General features: G+C 35.2%; 1 protein-coding gene across 10 annotated transcripts in view; it reads left to right on the forward strand.

Moving 5' to 3' along the window:
• The window catches only part of LOC122839051 (discs large homolog 1-like protein), a 137,177-nt gene that overhangs the window by 76,597 nt on the left and 36,263 nt on the right, over window positions 1-24,317 (forward strand). For 8 of the 10 annotated variants that reach the window (XM_044130285.1, XM_044130288.1, XM_044130289.1 and 5 more), the window contains 9 exons: window positions 2,273-2,326; window positions 6,004-6,054; window positions 9,267-9,391; window positions 9,734-9,903; window positions 11,192-11,328; window positions 11,485-11,629; window positions 14,599-14,731; window positions 17,709-17,865; window positions 19,884-19,986. In XM_044130285.1, the coding sequence (XP_043986220.1) occupies window positions 2,273-2,326; window positions 6,004-6,054; window positions 9,267-9,391; window positions 9,734-9,903; window positions 11,192-11,328; window positions 11,485-11,629; window positions 14,599-14,731; window positions 17,709-17,865; window positions 19,884-19,986 (1,075 nt within the window). Of the gene's footprint in view, window positions 1-1,557; window positions 2,149-2,272; window positions 2,327-6,003; window positions 6,055-9,266; window positions 9,392-9,733; window positions 9,904-11,191; window positions 11,329-11,484; window positions 11,630-14,598; window positions 14,732-15,131; window positions 15,220-17,708; window positions 17,866-19,883; window positions 19,987-24,317 lie in introns of those variants that run through there. The other 2 variants (XM_044130294.1, XM_044130295.1) reach the window with 2 other exon arrangements.

Below are 24,317 nucleotides of genomic sequence, written 5' to 3' on the forward strand. Positions count from 1 at the left end.
ATATATATATATATATATATATATATATATATATATCACAGTGAAGCAGTAGTTTGGTCACATGACTATCTGTTAGTGGATTAGAAACGCGTAATAAAATATACAGTGAACCCTCGCTGTAACGCGGTTCACCTTTCACGGCTTCGCTGCTTTGCAGATTTTTTTTCATTATTTTGAAACTATTGAGTATTCAAGAATAATTTTATTTATTATGTCTCGTATCTTTTTGATGAACCTGAGCTGTTTGGTCTGAAATTATAATGTGACACAATCACAAATGTTTCTTTAATTTGTTTTTTCTTTATTTATAGCTTTATTGTTTTTGTTTTTTGCCAATTTGAAAATTATTGTACGGAAGATGATTTAGACCATTGGGGAAAAAAAATCTAAATTCTTACACTAATTTCAGAATTCTGAATTTTTTCTCAAATTCTAATTTTAACGTCAGAATTTTGATATTTTTCTCAGATTCTGACTTTTGATATCAGGAAATGAAAGTCAGATTTCTGGGAAGAAAGTAAGACATTTTTATTAAGTTTTTATTTGTTTTTATTTTTTAAATTTTCCTAATCCTCTTTTGTATATTTGCACAACTGTGTGTTAGAGCCGTTGCAGACAGAAAACAAAAGAGTAGATTTCTGCTAAAAACCTTTTTTAGATTAATGTCGGACATTTTCTGGAAAAATCAAGGAAATTTCTGTGTTTCAGAGGTTGGAAACGTTTGACTTTTTCAATGCAGAAACTTCCACATTTTTTCTAGTAAGTTTCAGAGATTAAGATCAAAACTTCTGAGATCAAAAAAGATCAAAATTTTGGACATTTGGGGCTTTGGAGAAAATGTCTGAAATCTATCTCAATTTTTTTTCTCAAGTATTTGACAAATATTTGACATTATAAACTTGGAAACTACTTAGGTTTTTCTAGAAAAAATTATTGCCAGGAATGTGCTCATTTCTTAAAATATATTTTAGATTTCATATTTGAGCTTGCGTTTTCAACTGAAGTGTTGCTCTGTTTGGATTTTTATTATAGTTTTTTTGTCTTTGTGCCTTGTTTTATTTAGATGTAGCTTTTCTGATTAATCTTGAATCTCTCTAACTTTTGATGTTTCCAAAATGATCAAATTTTCGAACCAGTTTCTTCTTCTCACCCATTTCCTGGGTTCTCACGGCGATGGCACCAGCTGCAGCTGGCAGCTCACTCTCTCCATATCCATGAACTCCTCTTTGCTGCTCTGAACCTTCCCCTTCTTTTGCTCTCAACTCTGTGCATTCCTCTTTTTTATTATCTATGTAGTTTTTCTGTTTGCATCTGTCTACACCTTCTGCTCCTCATTGTTGCTGCAGAGCGGCCAGATCGACTCCTCCCACCGTACATTTAATCCCTCCGAACACCCCCACTCTGTTCCCTCCAGTTTGACTGACATGCAGTCAGACACGATGGACGGAGAGGGAGAAACACATGGATTCAGATAATGTGTGTGTGTTTGAGAGAGAGAGAGCGATAAAAGCGAGAGGAGATAAACGGCGATGTGTGGAACAGATTAGTGGAAAGCGGTTGATTCTGCTGCCGCTCTCTTACACATTTGTACTTCGACGTCAGAGCGACTGTCCTTTTGGTTTATGAGATTCTTTGGTGGTGGTTTAGTTAGTTTTTCTAACTTTTTTTGTTGTTGGAGAAATTATAACTTTTATTCAGACTATCTGTCTTAAAGATGGAGGACCGGACAGAAATCAGGACTAGAGGAAAAGCAGTGGATTGATGCAAATATCCACTGATATTGCTGATATTTTTGGCGTTCAGAAACAATTTCAATTATTTGTTGTTTATAATCCAGTGGGAGAAGCAGCAAGATAAAGAGGAGTAGCATAAAAAGTTGAGTTTATAAATTTAAAATCTCCAGAATGTCGCCTTAATTCAGCTGGTAAGAGTCTGATAATATCCTACCACTGGAATGCGATGTAAGCTTTTAACATAAAGTGTTAAATTCAGTTTACGGCGCCTGTAAAGTGTTTTTTAAAGTGTAGCGTGGTTGTCAGTGCTGTCCACTATAAGGGCTGTGCAGCATGTCATGCGGCGTACGCAGTCGCTCCATGGTGGTAATCCATAGCAGATGTACTCAACATGCTGTACCAAAACCTGAGACGAGTAAGTCCTGAACCGCTGCCTTCGCTTTGGCTTTCTCAGCTTTCCGCTACCCGGTTTTATTTGCAGATATCTGAGGTTAAAGTCACTGAATTAGTGTTGTTTTTTTTTGTGTGTTTTTTTGCAGGCCAACCCCCCTCCAGTGGTGGTCAATACCGACAGCGTAGACACCCCCCCATATGTGAGTACAGCTTTAATTACATTGATTAGGATTTAATCAACAGTTTGTTTTGGAGCTTCCTGAAAATGTCTTATTTGAGGAATTATTGTTGTTTTTTTTAATGCTATATCATTCAATTTTGTGGTCATAAGAACAAAAAAATATGTGCAAAACATTTAAGTTACACATATTTAAAGATTTTCTATAAACTTCACTGCAAAAACACAAAATCTTACCAAGTAATTCTGATCTAGTTTCTAGAGCAAATATCTTAGTACACTGGAAATAAGATAAAACTATCTTTCAAATAACTTTCAACAAGATAATTCATTAAAATTGCAGAAAAAGCATGAGGTTTCATTGATAGATTATTTCACTTGTGACAAGATATTTCTCTCACATTACAAATAAATTAATGTGCCAATGAAACTAGAACTTTTTCTACAATTTTAAGGAACTATTGACTTTAAAAATAACTGCTATAATTTGCTGAAAAATTTCGTAAAAAATTATTTTAGTCTTACTTTAAGTGTGCTTAAGATATTTCCACTAGAAACTGGACAAAAAATACTTGCATTGTTTCTGTTTTAGTTTCATTTCTCTGTAAAAAATAATGACACGGTGGAATGCATACTGTTATTTTCTGGACATTCGATATTAAATCTATGTCGTGTTTTTGCAGTGTAGGATAAAAAGATACGTCAACTTTTTAATGTATTGTTTTAGGCTTCATCAAGGTAAATATTGGCAAACATGTATCCCTAAAAAGATGTCCAAACCTGTAAGCTTCTGCTCCTGCAGCATGAATTTGTTGTATTATGAGCGTTAAACTTTTCTGTCCAGTAAATTGGTGCTTTAAAGACAGTGGCGGCCCGGTTTAAGCAAAACTCTCCGTCTAGAATTAGATGAATCCAGATGTCATCTCACTGTTGGCCAACTGCTGTAGGGAATGAATGTGTTGTTGTTAGATAATTTTATTATGTAATTACTGTGGAGCTATTCCCTGCAGGACTGAAACTGAAAGAAATTACGAGCAGGAACAGATTCCCTGTAGCCGAATGATATTACTGATGGCTATTCACTGTTTGCACTTTTAGTTTTTACTATAAAAAGGCATCACATGCATGTGTAACCCTTCTATGTTCGTCTCAGCTCCAGTGGGTAAACTTCATGACATAAACACTCGGGTTCACTAAATCTATTCCAAGAAAAGAGGAAAATAGTTGGTGGTTAACATCAGTCCAGCAGCTTCCATATAAAAAATAAAATGCAATAAATAATCCAAAACAAACTACAAAGCAACAGCTTCCAAGGAACAGTTAGCAGCAGCTAGCAACAGTTAACAGGTGTAAAATTTAAATTAAAATTAGTAGCTAAAATGCTCAACATTCATAATAACAGTTAAAAACATATATAAAATATAGCAAAAATTACTCATGTAACACTGTACATGATTAAAATAGTCTAAAATATGTGTTCAAATATAATATTTCTAAAAAAAATAATAAAAAAAAAACCAGAGCTGAAGCTAATACTTGGTTCTGTTACCGATGGCAACAGAACAAAGGGGGAGGAGCTGCCAGTTACTGGTTACCATGGTAACCACCAACTGTCAAGAGCAGCAGAACAGAACTTAAAATACACCAATTCATTTTCTGGAGAAACAACTTCTTGACTAAATAATAAAAATTCAAAGAATAAATACAGTTTGACAAACTTCACATCTATAATACTGTTAAAATAAAACCCTGTTTAGCAAAAGCTAAATTAAAGGAGTATTTGTACAAGAATTAACTCTGTAATGCCACTTTTTAAATTATTAAGTCACTAAGTTGCAACGCTCAGTCAAAATGGTGTACAGGCGCACAACACATGGCGGTTTTAAAACAGCAAAAATATCAAATCTAAAGTAATCTGACTGCACAAAGACACAGATTACAGCCAGGCGGATTACATTGGCCCCTGGGACGCCAGTTGACCACTGCATGTGTGGTCAACTGGCCTGTTTGCTCCACTGCATGCATCTGAAAAAGACATTCAGTACCAAACGTAGAGCAAGTCTGAACAAACAGATCTGTGTTTGCTTCTCATTCGCTTCAGAAATCTACAGCCTCGTATCTCTGCAGGACTGAAAGATGTCAACATTTTTCAGAGTCAACGTTTCTAAGGGACCCTTTTAAACGTGACGTCAGAGACGCTTTAGGGATTTCATTCTTCAGGATTTATACGTCATTCATAAATATTATCTAAATTCACTTTCATAATCTTTAATGTGTGACCTGTGTGAGTGTACAAATAATCTGATCAAGTTAATACTCTGGTTTCTTTTAGGTCAATGTAAATGTTTCGTTTTAGTTTATTACCCTAGTTCAATTCACTGATGGCTTTGTTTTTGCTAAATTGCACAAAATGTCACTTTTTTTTAACACTAGAAGTAATGCTGAAAGACACAGTAAAGGAGACATCAAGATCTTGCATTATATTTCTCCTAAAAGTTAGTTTTTTGTCTCAGAAAGGGTTCAGTAGGTTTAAAAAAGATTCAAAACAAAAACAAAACAGAAAAAACTATACAACAGCAAAGTCAGAGATGTTTGTTTCTGGTTTAAAATGTATCTTTACTGAATAACTAAAAAATGGGCCTGTAAAGGTATCAATTTATCTGAACGACAAATTGCCCCAAACGTTATCGCAATAAACGATAATATTATGGTTTTGAGACCATTTTCATTTGATATAATAGCAATGGAAAAATAATCCAAGAACACATTCTCAAAGATTGATAAACTTTAAATTCTGATGAACATTTAGCTCTGGATCTGGAAGACATTCTAAATATCCAAAATAAATAAACAAAACAAGTGAAACAACAAATAAAATTAATTATGAAGTCTCTGTAAGCAAAATTGTCCCTTAAAAAAGGAGTCAGTTGAGACCAAAACATGTTTTTGTTGTCCAATTTTTGGTTAAAATAGAAAAACAATAAAACATGCAAATGGAAATCATTGAGTTCATTTTAATTGGTCATGTGATTTATTGATTTATTGCTTATTGTGCCAGAAGCTTCTATCATATCGTTATTGTGAAAAAGCTCTTATCTTGATCGAAAATTTTGATTAATCATGACAATAATAAATTACAATTTAAATATCAATAAATATCAAAGCATTCAAAAATGCAGTTAAATATATTTACTGTTAGGAGTTTACTGGTAAGAATCCAACTATTTTAGTTATTGATGTCCTGAAAAATCCTGTTTTAAAGTGTGCATGTTTCTTTAAGAGCAGTATTTGTGTTTATGGGAATTTGGCTGCAGTTATAGATACTTTACTCACTTTTATTATCACAATTAATATACCAATATCTGCCACCCTTACTTTAAAGTTTCTCTAGAAAACATAAAACTTTTATTAAAAAAACAACAAAGTGGAAATGCTTCTTCTGTTATATATTCTGCTTGGATTTATTATGAATATCTCTTTAAACTTTTCACATTTTGCTTAAAAACTTTCACAGCTAAGTTTTCTGAAACAAAAATAAAATGCGTTTAATTTTAATATGCTTAAATTAACAAGTTGTTGGAAATCACAGTTATGGTACATTTTAATTTCAGACAGAACTGTCTTTGAATTTCTTAATAAAGTAGTAATGTATTATTTTAATAATGCAGGTTTTTATCAGTGTTGCTTTTTGTCTCACAGGTCAATGGAACAGAAGCAGACTATGAGTACGAGGAAATCACACTGGAGAGGGTAAAATAATGTTACCTTCATTTCTATTTTCCATGAAAACACACCAAAAAGAAATAAAAAAAAACCAACATTTTTTTAATTTTTGCAAATATTGTTGTCGTTAATTTTGTAATGAAGAGCAGTTTGTGTCTGACATGGTGATATACAGTCTTCAAAAAGTATTCTCGTTCCATTTTGTTGCATTGCAACCACATACGTCTGTGTAAAATGAAAAGAAAATTATACCAATCTGAAAAGTTGATATAAAAAGAGCTAAAAAAAGAACATAAAGGAGAAAATTAATTAGAGAGGTAGCCAAAAGAGTTATGGTAACTTTGGAGTACTTGCAGAGAAACTTTTGTTGACAGAGAAATTCTCCAAAAGTTTCGTCTTTATTGAAGAGTGGGGGGAAAAAAGCTGCTGTTGAAAATAAATAGAAAAACCATTTACATTTTTAAAGTTCTTGATGCGACCAAAATTTTTATTTTTGGTCCACAACCATTCTGTTTATGGAGAAAAACTAACACTGTGCTCATTTTGTATTTATCTATTTTTTTAATACAGTGATGGTTAAAAATGTATGGAAGCCCATTTGTGCCCTGAAATAAAAAAATAAGAAACCCAACAGGAAGTCAAAATTTGACTTTTACAGTCATAGTTATGAGATTCAAAGTCATAATTTTAACTTTCAAAGTCATGATTATGAGCTATAAAGTTATAATTTTGACATTCAACGTCATAATTATGCCATTGAATGTCATAATCAGTCATAATTAGGAGATTCAGTCAATTTTAACTTTCAAAGTCATAATTATAAAATTCATAGCCATAATTTCAATTTTCAAAGTTGTAATTGTGACTTTCTAGCTCATATTTGTGACTTTAAATCTCACAATTTTGACTGAAACTTTCTGTTGGACTTTTATTCTTTCTTTTTCAAATATAGAACTTCCTTCCTTCAAATCGTTCCTCCTTTACCTTCAAGTTATTATTTCTCTCTTCTGTCTTTCAGTCTAAGCGTTTTTATCCATTTCTAAACCTTCTCTGCTGCCCTCTCCTTTTCTTGTTCATCATCACCCACTTTCCTTTCACAGGCCTCAGCGATCCCTCTTCCCTGATTGTATTCCCTTTATCTCTTGCCCAAGGCCGTCTTTCTGTCTCTCTCCATCGCTCCGTTCTCCTGTGACCTGGTTCTGTCTGCTTGGCTGAATCTGCTTTAAAGTCACTACGGACAAACACGCGAACACAGCCGCAGACATTACACTGGATTTAAATCCACGACGGCGCACGGGGAAAGAGTAAAATAAAAACGTCAATGTGTGAAATTGTTTTACACAGAGTATCTGTTCTGGGTTGGGCTTCTTTTAGACTTTTTGGTTTAGCAAAAATAAAAATATCGCACAAATTTATGTGTATCAAAATATGATTTTGGTAGGTTATATTGAGTTGTTTACATTCTGTTTATTAGAGATGTGAATAGTTCAGTGTCTGATTCGATTCAGAAAACATTTTTAATTCAGAAACCGGTCTAGAGATTCTGTTTAAATTAAATAAACTGAAATCAATTTCTTGAGCATTTCAGGTCGATTCAGAATTCCCAGGACTAGGATTTGCCATTGTTTTTCTGTTTATACTGTTTATTTATTTACACTGAAACAATGTACAACATACCATTAACCTTCTAAAGGAGAGACGCATGGTATATTACAGCAAAAAATGCTAATTTCCACCTGCAGACCCAGGACACATTCCTGTAATAAAGTATGATTTAACAGATTATCAATCTGTGAAAAGCCAGTTTAGTAATTATTCAAATGTCACTACAACTGAAAAACAAAACAAACTACAAACTAACAGACATTTGTAAACTAAAATGTTATAAATGACAAAACAGAAGCCAGTTTTTGAATATATACACTGTAATTTTGTAAGGTGTTCATGTGAGGTTTTTTTAAACATGAAGTTTTAATTCATAGCCATAATTTCAATTTTCAAAGTTGTAATTGTGACTTTCTAGCTCATATTTGTGACTTTAAATCTCACAATTTTGACTGAAACTTTCTGTTGGACTTTTATTCTTTCTTTTATGGCGAAAATAGGTTTCCATAGGAACATGCAGAAAGGGAAATTAGTTGAAGGAATATGAATATTTTTGCAGCCTATTTTAGCTATTCTGTCAAACATTTCATGGTTGTTTATGTCATTCAAATATAGAACTTCCTTCCTTCAAATCGTTCCTCCTTTACCTTCAAGTTATTATTTCTCTCTTCTGTCTTTCAGTCTAAGCGTTTTTATCCATTTCTAAACCTTCTCTGCTGCCCTCTCCTTTTCTTGTTCATCATCACCCACTTTCCTTTCACAGGCCTCAGCGATCCCTCTTCCCTGATTGTATTCCCTTTATCTCTTCCCCAAGGCCGTCTTTCTGTCTCTCTCCATCGCTCCGTTCTCCTGTGACCTGGTTCTGTCTGCTTGGCTGAATCTGCTTTAAAGTCACTACAAAACATTTTATCATGTTTCTGTGATCGTGTTACTTTTGTAACAAAAATAGTTCCAGCCAGATTGTGAGGCCAAACACTGAGCAGATGAAGAAAACAACAAGTCAGATCAGGAAGAAAATAACAAAAACAACAACAAAGCTTATTTCAGAGAACAGCAGCAAAGAAAGGCCTGCTATTTCTACAGAGTGGAACATATTTCATGTACAAAAAAACACAAACCTCTCATTTTCTAATCACTTTACTCTGACATTTATTTATTTTCTTCTTCTCCTCAGAAGAACCTGTGTATTCACTGTAGAGAAGACAGTATTTCTGAGTGAAACTTGAATATTCAGCATATGCAAACGTAGCATGTGTTTGTTCCTGCATGGTCTTGTTTTATGATATTGTGGTTTCTTTTTACAAATTGTTGAAAAAAAATGACTGAATTGCTTTTGTTTTTAACAGAAAATCAACATGTTTTTTTTTCTTTCCTTCTATGTGTTGAATATGTCTAATGTTTATTCACTTGTAGTTTTAGTTTGAAACTTGGACTTAAACATTCTATTTTTGCTGCTCTTGTTCTGCAGTTTGCTGCTTTACAAACATCCCACTTGTTGCTTTCAAACTAAGATTTTGCCAAATTAGAACCAAACTTTTAAACTTTAAGAAATTTGAAACTATTGTGGATGCAAAAATTGTGCACATAAATATTTTTACCACCAACATGGCCTCGGTTTCTGTTTTTATGAGCAGGGTAACTCAGGACTGGGCTTCAGTATTGCTGGTGGCACAGATAACCCCCACATTGGAGAAGACCCATCAATCTTTATCACCAAAATCATCCCCGGAGGAGCTGCAGCCCAAAATGGACGACTCAGGTAGAGTCATTCTTGCTAAATTAAATGTATTTACCATCATGAGTTAAAATGCATCAGGGCAAAATTTTAAATAAAGTACCTGATGTACTGTATTTAAATGTGGTATGAAATTTTGAAAAGTAGCTAACAGAAAGTTAACTTTTAGAAAATTAGATGTGTCTCAGCCCAATGTGTCACATCTAATTTATTCCCCAAGGAAACATTAACTCCTGGACTAAAAATTCTTCCTTTAATTTGTGTATTTAAATATTTTGCTGTGAGATCTTGCCCGTGTAATAAAAGAAAAATTTGTCAGTGGTGATAAAAACGTAAACAAAAAAATAAATAAATGTTGCTGTGCAGGGTGAATGACTGCATAGTCCGGGTGAATGACACAGACGTGAGGGAGGTGACTCACAGCGGGGCGGTGGAGGCGCTGAAGGAGGCGGGAGGACTGGTCCGGCTCTGCATACGACGACGGAGGAGCCTCGCTGAGAGGATCATGGACATTAAGCTGGTCAAAGGGCCAAAAGGTGAGCTAATGCTAGGAACACATCGAACACTGGAGTAAACTAACCTTATTGTCTTAGTTTTAAAGCAGCAGCGTCAAACTCATTTTAATTTTGGGCCAAATCCAGATTATGAATGTCCTCAAATGTTATGGCAGAAAGCATTTATAAAGTTACCCATTAAAAAAAACGGTTAAAATAAAAAGCTGTCTTTGCGTTACTTCTGAAAATTAAATAATATTAAACATCTTTTCACATTCACTAGAAAATTGACTTTAAGAAATTGTGTTAAAATCAACTTTATTCCCTCATCAAAAACATACCAGGAGTGTTGGCTTGACTCTTTCATGCATGTTTGAGAAATCCTTTAGTCTCCATGGCAACCATTCAGCTGTGCAAAACGCCTGGGTGGACTTAGCTCCACCCTCGAGGATGAAGCTCCTCCCTCAGTCAGTTCCTTCAGACTAGCCAGTGGAATTAGCAAACACCTAGTGAAACGGCACATCTGTTGAGCTCGTTATTCTGGTGAAAACGTGTTAAAGGGTTAATAGAGGAGCCATGTTGTGATAACTTCCTGAAGGCGGAGTTTCAGAAAAAGCAGGAGTTTTTAAAGAAACGGAGGTCCAATTTCAAGGCGCTTAATTACAAAGTGAAATTTCTTTCATCCATCCATTTTCTGTTCACCCTTGTCCCCTAATGGGGTCGGGAGGGTTGTGAAATTTCTTTGTCATATTTTATATAGAAATATTCAGCATTTTTAAAGCTCATGGTTACATAGTTACTTGATTGTGCCTGGAAATACACGACAAGTCACATAATTAAACCTATCATAATACTTCACAAGTAATTGAAGTAACCCACAGGCCTTGAGTTTGACATGTTTTAAAAATATAGTATCTGATTTAATAATAATGACCAGATATAAGTGTAAAATAAGAAATAAATCCATCATATTATTCTTTTTTGCTCTCACTCATAGCTTTCTCTAAAAATATCAGTAGTTTCTTAAAATAAAAATGCAACATTAGTCGTACAAATTATTTGAGTATTTTTCAACCAAAAAGAAAAGTAAAATAAGTCAGCTCAGAAAGCAAACAGCTAATTATTAGTTAAAACAGCTTGTGAAACACTATAAGGCAATAATACTTCAAATGTTTATGTTTCCAGTATTAGCTAAAAGTCTAGCTAAAATACATACATTCATTAAAGACATTTATTAAAATGTCTTTAATGAACTTTTTAATGATAAGAAACATTTAGTTGTATTTTGGTACAACTATCATGACCTTTAAATATTGATGTTTTCTCTCAGGTTTAGGGTTCAGCATAGCAGGCGGTGTTGGAAACCAGCACGTTCCTGGTGACAACAGCATCTATGTGACCAAAATCATCGAAGGAGGGGCTGCACACAAAGACGGGCGGCTACAAATAGGGGATAAACTTGTCGCTGTAAGAAGCGTTTTTTATTCTTTCTATTGTGTTTTCTCGTTTAGGTTCCAGATTCAGACACAAGTTCACTGCTTTACACCGGCATAAACATTTTATAGCTTCATTTCTGTGGTGTTCCTGATGTTTAGTTGTAGTTTTTCCTTCTTTTTTATGAAGGTAAATGCTTCTTGCTTGGAGGAAGTGACTCATGAAGATGCAGTTGCGGCACTGAAGTCCACTCCGGACGTCGTGTACCTCCGTGTCGCCAAACACAGCTCCCTTTTCATTAATGACAACTTCCCTCCACCCGATGTCACCAACTGTGAGTACAAACCTCACGTTTGCTCTGCAAGCTAATGAGTAGTCAACCAATAATTTATCCCTAAATATCTATTGAAGGAAACTTGTCATTTTTAAAGTACTTGAATTTTTTTCTATTTTTTAGGTTTTAAAATAAAGAAAATAGTGCATTTTTGCAGAAGGAAGAGGGATATTTTTTAAAAGTGATGTTAAAAACCTATTGTTTTTAGTGTAACGACAAGAAAATAGATAAAAAGAAATGTTACTGGTACTCTTGGGGTCATTCTGTTGTGGACATGCAATAAAATTATTCCATAAAAATACTAAAAAAACATGCATGTTTAATTGGCTCTGTATTTGAAGGGGACATATGATGCAAAATTCACATTTGTAATATTTTTATACTTCCATTCGAGTTTCTGCTGCTTCTAAAAACATTAAAAAACCATCTGGTCTGTTTTTGGCATTAAGTTGATGGGGGGTTTTCTTGTGCCTGGAAAATTACCTGTTTCAAAAACCTTCATGATGCAACGTCACAATTTAGTAGGCACTGCACCTCACCTAGTGACCCCAGTAAAGTCTGGCCCGTTACCTAGCAACCCCACCGTAGACCAGCCCGTTACCTAGCAACTCAAGAACTGAGCAGATGAAGATGTCCTTATCTAAGAATTATTTTGTGTACAAAATGTAATGAAATGTTTTGTTTGGCCCATAGACATGTGCTAACCTGATCAAGAAAGCACAATAGGTTACTTTATAAAAAATAGTTTGTTCTTTAGTTTATAGTCTGTTATTAATAGCCAATAAACTGCAACAAGAGCCACTTGTTGTAATTTATTGTGAACTACATATTGTGTACAAAGTAATAAATGTAATCCTCTCTAATACTTTCTCACATGTCTTTTAGAGTGTTGCAGAGAAACTAGACTTCCTAGAGTTCAGGAACATGTGATTCAGGGTTATTCCAGAAGTTCAGTTTTAGCCTGTTTTACCTTTTCTTACCAATTTTTAGGTGACTTTGAGATTAATGTCCTGTTGGAGGACAAAGCTCTGCCCACTACATTCAGAGCTAAACAGAACCTCATCATGATGCTTCTACCACCTTGTTGGACGGTTGGTGGAAGAAGTTTGGGTTTGAAAGCCTCACCTTGGTTGCGTCAAACATCCTTGTAGCTTTTCTCAGAAGCATTTGGCTTAGCATTTGGTGGCTGCTGCAAATTTCAGTCTGAAAAAATTTAGCTTTATTGTGAAAAGTTAAACTGGTGTTTTAGATGCTAAAGTTTGGTTAGCATTAGCATCTCATCCACTAAAATAGTTCTTCGAACAGGCAAAATGTCCCATGGATAAACATAACAGATTGATATCCAAGGCATAACACTTGACAATTTCCAAGCAGCCATTTGTAATTGCAGTATATGCTATTTCTCCAAAAACTATTGTGGTTCAGTGAACTGTGCAGCTCTAGTTGAAACCTTTGCCACACTGTGGCACACTTTTTAGTACAGTTGCCTTACAGCAAAAGCATAATGGGTTTGCATGTTCTTGGTGTGGTTTCTGGGTCATCCAGCCTCCTGCCGTTCAAAAACACGCTGTCTAGATTCCCCCTAGGTTGTTTGTTGTGTGTAGCTCTGTGTTGTCCTGTAATGGACTGGCAACCTGCCCAGGGTGTAACTTTCTTGTTATTTATCCACTGGGAGTATCCACCACTCTCCCAAAACCCTCAAAGGATTAATCAGATTTAGGAAATGAATTTCTGGTTTGTGTTTCAACAGAACAATAAACCCAAACCCAAATCCATGGAGCACTAACATTAAACTTCTGGAATGGCCTCATAATATGTTTTAAAGTTGTTGTATGCCATAAAACCAACCAGTTTAAGTGATTTATGCCTTTTCTGATAATAAAAGTGATCAATTATCCTTCAATAATTATGACTGTTTCTCTGGATTAGATGTTGCCTAGAGAAACCCACAATGAATGTTAATTTTTGCACTATTTCATAAAGACGTTTGTTGTATAATCATTTTAAAACTCTGTCTAAATCATTCTATCATTTAAGGAATCATAATACATAAACTTTTCAGGTAAAGCAGAAGTTAAACAAGAAAAGAAAGGAAGGAGCGAAGGTTTGCTCCTACACATGAAGTCTTTAGGGCTTTGAATAGTCAGGCGTCAGAGTGACTCATCCATGAATCATAAACTCAAAAGCATTCAAGGTGAAAACGTCAAAAGATGACATGCTGTAAAAAAAAAAAAAAAAGTTAAAATCTGGAAAGTAAGAGGGAGTTTGTTAAAAGGCTGGTGTATCTATAGGATTTCTGATTTAATAAATGAAGTTAATTTACAAAGATACTCTTGGGTCATGAGGAATGGAGCTGAAGCAGAACCAAAGAGTGAGGCATAATTAAGAATTTAATAATAATACTAATAAAATATCCAGTGATTATATTTAGAAATTAAATTATTTTGAATTTAATTAGCTTAATACAGCAGTGAACTCCTACTGATGCTGATGTATTTTTTAAAGATCATTACCTGCAAAAACACAAAATCGTACTTAGTAATTTCTTAGTAATATCTTAGTCCATGTGAAATAAGACAAAACTAACTTATAAGTAACTATTCAACAAGATATAGAGGTCTGTTTAAGTAAGTAATAGTTCAATTGGCAGATTATTTCACTTAAGACAATTTTTCCATGTTATAAAATAATCAAGGAATTATTTACTTAAAACAAGATCCTATATCTTTCTGAAAAGTTACTCGAACATTAGTTTTGTCTTATTTTAAGCATACAAAAATATTTGGATTTGAAACTAGACCAAAATATTTTGTGTTTTTGCTTCTATCACTCTATTTAAATATTTTAATTTTTAACAATTTTAAACTAATATAGGTTGCTTTTTTTAATGCAAACTGCATTAAAGCTCCAAAATCATGATGCTTCAAACATTTTTGTTTGATTAAAAAGCTGCTTATGTTTTCCACCAGCATATTCCCCACATCAGGACAACCACGTTAGTCCGTACATGAGTGGGAGCCAGTCTGTAAGCCCCGCCCCTCTGACCACGCCCAGATACTCTCCGCTGCCCAGGAGCCTGACGACAGACGAAGACGTTCCCAGGTGAGAATATTATTAATCCCTTGCACGTGACGTCACGCTCTCCAGAACTCCGCCATGACGGACATCAAAACAACCAATGCGCTCCTAAAAACATATATTTGTAACCTACACTCATACACGCCATTGAGGTGTGTATTATTAAATTCCCTCTGAATATTACTGATGGCCACACTCCAGTCCGGTAGGTGGCGGTAAATGCACCTTAAGTTGGTTGCCATCCGCCAATAAAACACAAAAGAAGTAAAAGAAGAAACATCGCAACATCTATAACCTAATATCGCTTTTAGTTAGCTTATTTCACTTTTAAAATGGTCACAGGTTGCTGCGCGGTCGGCTGCACAAACAGACAACAATGCAAACCAAACTTGTCATTTTATTGTAGAACCTTTGATGAGGAAAGATACGGCGGCGATGGATAGTAGCCGTCAGTCATAAAGCCTGGCAGCCCTCGGTTTAATCGCGGATTTAATGCTTACTCTTTTTACACGGTAAGAAGACTAACGTTCATGTATTTTACAAGTAAGTATGATTATAAGTATAGGGAGCTGGTACGCGTCTAACCGTAACCATGGAGACAACGCCGTACCGTCATGTAGCCTAGCACGTATGGAAAAAACTGGTTAGCATCTCGTCTTCTCTAAGTTTTAAGGCTGCTGCGATGTAAAGGGGAAATGCTGTTTATGACATAGTGATAAAAATCATGTAATGTGAATTCAGGCAAAATCAGTAATTTGATCAACACATCAGGAGGTACGGGTCGGGTTCTAAGCTAGCTGTTTCCAACTTTTGTAAGTCCCGCCGTCTATGAGCCCCAACCAGGTGAGATAAGTTCACAGACAAATTAACGCGACTCGAACAGGTAGGAACCACAAATAACCTGGCAAAAACAATTTCAGTTGCTCTGTTCAATACTCCCGTCCCTCATTTCCGAAGTCCGTCATGGCGCCTTTAATGGTTAAGTGACGTAGTTGCAAAGACTGAATACTCCAGATTTTACAATCTGCACAATTAATATCTATATATATTTTCAATCTAATCTAAACTCATTTTCTTTGTGCTTGCCTGTCTGTTTCTCCTTCTGAGATTTATTCTGACCCAAAAGCCTTTTTTTTTTATCCAGTTATGACTTGTTGAGGTTCCAATATGAACTCAGTGACCTCTATCATTTTCTTCCCACTGTGCAGCTGCTTGTGTGTGTTGTTAGCAGTGAAAGACAGATGGCTGTGTGAATTTTAGTCCGGCATGTAAACTCAGGTCACATATGTGCTCATATACACACAAACACACTCAGATCTCCTCCCAGTGCAGCTCCACTGTCTTTAATCCATTTTAATGGAGGGATTAAAGCCCATCCAGTCCTCCTCACTGCACTGGCATCACCATGGTTACCAGAAAATTACTCATTTCGTCACAAACCTTTGGGCCAATGAGCAAGCGTCAGTATAATAAATCTGATAAGACCCAGACTGAATGCAGGATGGTCATTTTGACGTCTGCTTTTCTCTAGTTGCTATTTTCTCACAGTAGTCATGTAAATTTAACAAATTGTCCACTTAAATCCATTTCAGAACCTTTAATCCTTCTCTAACCACTTTTAAATTGAAAAATTTAATACTTACTTGGTTGTAATGTTTTCCCAGTTCTATATCTTATTACTGTTTCATTCAATATCCACATAAACTAGTTATGAACACATATGTTTTTGATGTTGCGATGTTTTAATTCAGAGTTAAAACCAGGGTTAGTAAACTTGTTATCCAGCTAATGTAAATTTTTTTTAAAAAGAGATAATCTGCATTGTTCAGGATTTTTTATCAATATTGAGGAATTATGTACTGAAACCAAGCAACCAACCAATGTCTGATATCTTTCTGAAAAATTACTTGCATATTATTTTTGTCTTATTTCAAATGTGCTAAGATATTTATGATTACCAAAATGCATTTATTATCACAAATGATCATTTTCTTAACATAAGACTTTGATTTATTGTTGTCACAATAAGTTCCATCTAATAATGCTTAAAACCTTCTAAAAGTGTCCATGTTGTTATATTTTACAGTTTTTCTCAATTGTTCGTTCAGTAAATGCGTTTCAATAAATATCAATACATTTGAAAATATGCAGGGATGCACACTATATCGGCACCAACATTGGTATTGGTCCGATAAATAAAACTGGGCCAGTATGAATAACCAATATTTAGTTTTTATCTGTTTCTGATTGGGTTTTCCCCCAAATGTGTCAAAATGGCTGTGAAATATTTGTAATATTCGTAAATATCAGTTATCAGCCATAAAATCTCTAAATATTAAAAACTGGATATTGATATCGGCCCAAATATTTGTATTGGTGCATCCTAAAAAAATCCTGACTTGCTGAAGCTAGTGTGTATTTTAGTGATACAAATTAAGTTTCTAGATGTGACTGGTGTCCTGAAGAAGTGCATTACAAATGGGAAGGCAGGTGTGTCCAAACTTTTTGCCAAAAAGCAAAATTGAAAGCAGTAAAAGGGCACGGTTATTTCTTAAGAGTTTCTTTGATTTTATGTGTTCACTAATGTACTAGACAATATTTTAATAAAGAAATTTTGTCAAAGGAATCTGTACATCATTGTCGATCTAAAATATAAATAGGGTCTTGCACAGTTTTAAATGACAGGTAAATGTTTTTGAGGGAGAGTTTACTGGCCTAGATTTTGTTTTAAAATATTAATTACATAAAAATACTTTGTATAAAACCAAAATTAGCAGTGTGTGTAAGAAGCATGGTTAGTTTTAGGAGCTGCAAAAAACTGATAAAGTGTTATCCTGACATCTGCTGGTGAACGTGATGCATAACCTCAAAGTGAAATTCTTCCTCCATCTGAAATATTCCATCACCTTCACACCTGTTATTATCACATTACTGGAACATGTCGTCCTACACACTGTTTTCATTTGTTCCATCTCTGCTCTGGGGTTTGTGTTTTTCTCAGAGAACCCAGGCGAGTGGTTCTGCAGAGGGGATCCACGGGTCTCGGCTTCAACATCGTTGGAGGGGAGGATGGTGAGGGGATCTTCATCTCCTTCATCCTGGCTGGAGGTCCAGCCGATCTATGTGGCGAGCTCCGAAAAGGAGACCGGATCCTATCGGTGCGAACTGAAATCTCTTCCAGGACGGTTTTGGTCTCCATTATAATTTATAATTGCAACAATTCTACTTCTGTTACTTCTTAGTTTACATGCACACAGGAAAAATATAAAATCTTACCAAGTACATTTGGTGTAGTTTCTAGTGCAAATATCTTAGTGCACATAAAATAGGACAAAAATAACTTACAAGTAACTTTTCAGGTCGTTTTAAGTCAATAATTTCTTAGTATTGAGGAAAAGGTTCTAGCTTCACTGACAGATAATTAATACTTCAGACATTAATACTTGATTGAAGTTTTTTTCTTTTCTTCTTTGGTAAATTGCTGCAGCTGAAATTAAGGATGTCTTGGTTTTCATTCATGTTATTAGTTTTTGGTATTTTCTGCCAATTTTATATTTGTCTTATTATTTTTACCAAACTTAATTTTATATTTCTGTTTCATTATTTATCTACCTGTGATGTGATTGGTGTGAAGCATTTTGGTGAGCTGAGGTTGTTGTAAATGTGCTATAGAAAAAAACTGTACCTGGACTAGGGCTGAAACGATTCCTCAAATGATTCAAGTACCTCAATTATTAAAATCCTCGAGGGGGGCGTGCTGTGGTGGCGTAGAGGGTAGCGCGACCCACGTTTGGAGGCGTTGAGTTGTTTGTTGTCACGGGTTCGATTCCCGGACCGGCGACATTTACCGCATGTCTTCCTCCCTCTTCTTCCCCCTGTCTTGTCAGCCTACCGTCATATAAGGGACACTAAAGCCCACAAAAGACCCCCTGGAGGGGAGAAGAACAAATCCTCGAGGAAAACGAATCTGCTTCGTTTAATAATGTTTTATTATGTAGCGCACCGTGTTCCGGCCGGATCATTGTCTCTTACTTCCGCCTATGAGTTGTTGTGAAGTGCTAGCCGCATGGTGTTGAATTGTGCAGCGTTTTGCCAGGATCGTTGAACTTTGCGGTTGGATGGTTGGACCACTACAACAACTTTTCTGGAGTTGGAATGATGTTGTCACAGTTTTAGAGGGAGAGAGAGATTTCCGATTCCTCTGATAATCGTAAAAATAGAGTACATGATTACTAAAATATCCTTTTACAACAGCCCTAAACTTGACTTGATGTTATAAGAGAAATAATCTGCCAATTGAACATCACTGCAAAAACACAAGTATTTTTGGTCTATTTTCTAGAGCAAATATCTTGGTACTCTTGAAATAAGAGAAAACTAACTCTTATTTAACTTTTCAGGAAGATATACAAGTTTGTTTTAAGTGAATAATTCCTTAATATTGATTAAATAAAATGCCAGTATTACTTGCAGTTTTAGTATACAGCAATGACACGCTAGCTCATGTTAAAACGGCTACGTAGAATGCGGGTAACCATGACAACCAGTGAACGTTTAAAGATCGGGTCATGTTTCCCGTGTTATAAGTTAAATTATCTACTTATTTTACAGGTGAAATAAGTTGCCAAATTCACTAATAACAATTTTGTACGACAACTTATCTTGTCACACTGTGATAAACAGTTGCAGGACACGACGCCGACGACGCGCTGACTAACGTTAAAACGGCAGCAGAGAACGCGGGTAACCATGACAACCAGTGACAGTTTAAAGGCCGGGATTCCATTTTAAAACCTGCAGGATTCCTCTTTTAGATGAATTTTAAATGTCTAAAGAAATATGGAAAAATAAAAAAACAATATGGACAATTCTAACCAACTGTTTGGCTGTGTGAGTTGAGGCAGGTTTGTTGAAGTCATATTTTCTGGAGTGTGGGTATTGAAGCTTCAAATGAAAAATGGTTTTAATTTTCTTAAGAAGGGATTCAAGATTAACATAATCCCCAGATTGCAGAGGTGCTTAATATCCCTATAGAGTTACGTTGTTATTTATTGATGCAAGTGCACTCTGGAGAATAATTTTGATGTATTAAATGCATAGATGTTAGCCTGACGCACTAAGATGCACTTTGAATATTAGGATCTGGGCTCAAAGAGTTTTGTGTTTGTATGTGCAGGTGAACGGGGTGGACCTGTCCAGTGCAACACATGAGCAGGCAGCTGCAGCTCTAAAGAATGCTGGACAAACAGTGACTATTGTAGCTCAGTACAGACCCGAGGGTAAGTAGAAAAGATCTGTGAAACTGTAAACCTTTAAATCAGGTTCTGTTGAAGAAGAGTTCAATGCCAAATAATTAGCAATATTTTAGGTCTGTCTGTACTTGTCTTTTTCTTGGGTAAACCTTCCACAGAAAAGTTACATTTCAAATTCTTTAATAAAATATTTAGTCAAAGGTAGAATTCCTCTTTTAAAGAGTAAAGGTAAAGAGAAACATTAGTGCCATGTACAGGTTTGAGCCATTTTTGGATTCAAGGTTTGGATTTGCTTTGTGAATATTACAGTCACATTCACTGGTATTATTTTTAAGCAAATGCACAAAATGCTACATTTATATTTGAGAAGACAAAATTACGTAAAATACTCTTCCAGCAACAATATGCGGAAAATTTTGTCAATATCCCACTTAAAAAAAAAAAAAACATAATTTTGCAATTACCATATTTCCATTAAATGAGGAATGCAATTAAAGTTACATGTGAATAATGTGTTTACACAATAAATCATTAAAACAACCTGCCACGCTATGATACTCCATCTACTTCCTGTCTTTTTCTTCTTCATGGTTTGCGCCAGTGGTAACTTCCGGTTGCAGTGTTTCTGTTGCAGTTTTGCAAAATCAACCAATTTTGATACGGCTATAAAAGCCACCTTATCCTAGCACAGAGGCGGGCAGTCCTGGTCCTGGAGGGCCGGTGTCCTGCAACTCTCAGATGTCTGCCTGGTCCAACACACCTGAATCCAACAGCTGAATCACCTCCCAAGTGCATTCAGGTTCTCCTGCTAATGACCTCATTGTTTGACTCAGGTGTGTTGAAGTAGAGATACATCTAAAGTTGCAGGACCCCCCGGGGGGTGCCCACCCCTGTAATCTAGCACCAAATCTTTTTATTAACAAACAAGAGTTTTTTCAACATTAGCATGTTTTCATTCAGCAAATTTATTTTTAGGGTCTGATATTAAGCAATTATATCCTCAATGTAAACACAGCCATAGTCTTTTGAGCAGAAGTATTTATATTTATTATTGAGTGAGTTAAATAAAATTAAATGACAGGAAATTTTGTGTTTGGTAACACCATTCGGTTAAAACGCCCCAAATTGTTTAAATATCACAAAAGTTAAAATAGAAAAAATAATTTTTCTTCCAACCATTTTGTGCAGTGCAACAGTGCTTGTTGCTTCCACTGCCATGTTTCATGTTGATACAGCTCTATTTTGTTTCAAAGCCTCATCTTGACTCTTTCTCCAGATTTGTGCAACTTGAACACTACTGAACTTTTGGCTTCTCAATCCTGTTGAAAGTTTGCAGACACTTCATGCCAATTTAACATAACTTTACCAATCATCTTCCCATGAAAAGTGGTCAAATTGACTGATATTTTTTGCCAAAAGCATCTAAAAAATATTCTGTCGTTTTTTGTAAGCTTACTAACCAATGTTTGAGATTTCAACAGAAGATGAAAACGCATCCGAAAGTAAAATCTCTGATTGCTCTTGCTATGTCTTTGCCTTTAGTTGTTGATTAAGGTCCATCCTGTGACTCAGAAGGCTGTAACCTAGGAAACCAGGTTGTAAATAACGAGTGGATTACGGTGGGGGGTTGAACATAGATCACACAGTTGTAAATCAGTTTACAAAGGGACACACACAGAGACATTTTCACCACGTTTGTCCTCCTGACCCCTGATTTAGGGTCAGATGTGTGTTTGATGTGTTTGTTAGAGGCCGTCAGGAAATATTCAGCCAGAAAACCCAGTGCTCGTTGTAACAAAGGTGGTTCTCTCTCTGCTTGCACATGACCAGTATTCTCATGAAATTTAACAATTTTATTCATATTTACTGATGCAGTTGAAAGGAATAATAATAACTTTACTAGTTTCTGTTGTCAGTGTGATATTTAGCTGATTTAAGAGCTGACAAGATGACCTGATGTGTTTGAAATTAAACAAGTCAGAGTGCTTTTGTTGTAAGCCACTTTAATTTTCACTTTGATCTCAGTGCTGCCTCTGTTGTTTTATGCTGTTTGAAAAATTTCTAACTTTCATACATTTTCAACTTTACGTTGTTTTTGCCTTCGTCCTTCGAATGGAGCTTACTTTAGTTTCAGGAGTTTACACTTTTGTCTCCATAATAAATGCTCATGTGAATACATAACACCATGGATTAAGCTGACCATTAAAACATTATTATGAAGATGTTTTGGTATCTATTTTTTCATATGTTTGCTAGTAATTATTTCAGAATAACATTTCAAAGCCTCTAAAGCCAGAGTAAAGTGTTCATTGATAATCTGACACATTTTCTACATTAATACCAACAAAGGCTAAGTTTATAAATACCTGTAGTAGCAAATATAAATGCAAACAATTAATTGACCTACAATTAATTGCCAAGTAATAGTTTATTAGATTAAAATTAGTTACAGTTGATTAACTAATAATTTCCACTTAGACCTTCTTTCACTGTTGTAGTTTGGCCTCCGTCCAGCAGAGGGCGCCACTTAAGCTGAGTTGTTGATGCAGATTTAAAGATGACGACTGAGCCATACCAGAACAGTCCAAACGGACTCTGATGTGGGATGATAAAATAGATTTTGTTCGGTTCTGTTTTGAGAGGTGAGGATGATGTGAGAGAAAAACAGAGAGGTCAACATAGAGGTCAACATAGAGGTCAACATAGAGGTCAACAGAGGTCAACGCAGAAAAAACACGATGAAGAAACATGATGCAGCTTCTCAATCGATCGATCCGATCGATCCACTTTGCATTAACTCATTAATACAGGTCTGAACTTTGATTTAAGCTGTACATTTCTGTGTTGTTGTTGTTTTTTTTTTGTTTTTTTTAATTTAGGTCTATGAAGAGTTCCTGCAAATGAGCGAGAAACTGTCAGCTATAAATATTGTATGAAACGTTAACAAGAATAAAAGATAAAAGAAACTTCATCCAATATATCTCATGCAAAAGCAATCACTGGAGTACAGGCATTAACAACAAGACGGCATGCAGGTATAAAACAGAGCAAATTATTCAACTAATGATGCTCCAAATTAGTTAAATTAAGCAAATGTCACGAGAATTTATGGCAAGAATCATAAGGAGACTCTCAGTGATATCGATTTAGTTCTGTAGATTACTAAATATGTGGATATTTATCTGGATAACTTAAAGGTTGAACTGTCTTCACAGGGTTTAAAGCCAAACAAAACTTACATAAAAAACAAAAAAAAAACATGACTAGGATATAAAGTTCTCTCTGCATTACTGGAAATCTACAAATAAAATCAAATCCTTCAGGCGGCAGTACAGAAATGTCTGCACACATTTAAACAGAAGTGTGTCATAATCACAATTTAAGGTTTTTTTTCTACAATAAATATTTCAAATAAACATATTTTTCCATCTTATAAGTGACTGGTTTGAGACTCAGTCACAGCTTGATAACTTTGCCTTAAACTTGTTCAGTTTCATGGTATGAAGGTATTTATCGCCAAAATATTAAAGCAAAAACATATAATGTAATCTTATTGAAACCAAGACGGAAAATGTACCATATTGTTTATGTAATTTATGTCGTTACTTGTTGTTATTTAGATTTTTATGCCTTAGTTAAGCTAGCTTCAGTTTGATCAGTTTTCTGACCGTTAAAACTGATCTGGTCGAGTTGAGGGTAAAATTGGTCAATTTCTCTAATAATTTATTAGAGTTGGACAAAAATATTTTGTAATATCCACAACTGCAGATTATTTTCCAGTTTAATCAGTGCGTGTGTGATAAATATAATCTTATGTAGCTGCAGTATAAAAATAGAGATTTGAACAGTTGTCTGAACAGATGGTTCTGCTGCTGATCGCTGGGAGAAAACATGCTTATTTTCTGTTTAAAATCTGCTAAATGTGAGTCATTTAAAGTCAGGAAAATCATGTCAGATTGTGACTGTGGTCCTGGACCTAAACCTGATGAGATTTTAACAAAATAATCTTAAACATGTCAGCACCAAGTGACAACCTGCATGTTGAAAACTGACATGACTTTTAAAATAAACTCATTTCTTCCATTTTATTCAAAATAAAGTTGTAAATACTCAATAATTGCAGTGGAGTCCTTGCAACATCAAACTAGCCAATTCTCAAAATGAATTTTCTGCTTTCATCTCGCTTCCTCTTACACAGCGATTCTCTAAAGCTAATGTTGATGAAGCAGAGGAGTGTGTGTGTGGGTGTGTGTGTCTGCGTCGTGACTCTCCTACAGACTTTCCTTGTGACTGTCCAGTGAACTCTGCATCAAACCTTCTGGCCACGCTGGTTTTGGTTCAGCTCCTCACTGGCGCGT

Source organism: Gambusia affinis, linkage group LG10 (assembly GCF_019740435.1).
Source record: "Gambusia affinis linkage group LG10, SWU_Gaff_1.0, whole genome shotgun sequence".
Lineage (NCBI taxonomy): Eukaryota > Metazoa > Chordata > Actinopteri > Cyprinodontiformes > Poeciliidae > Gambusia > Gambusia affinis.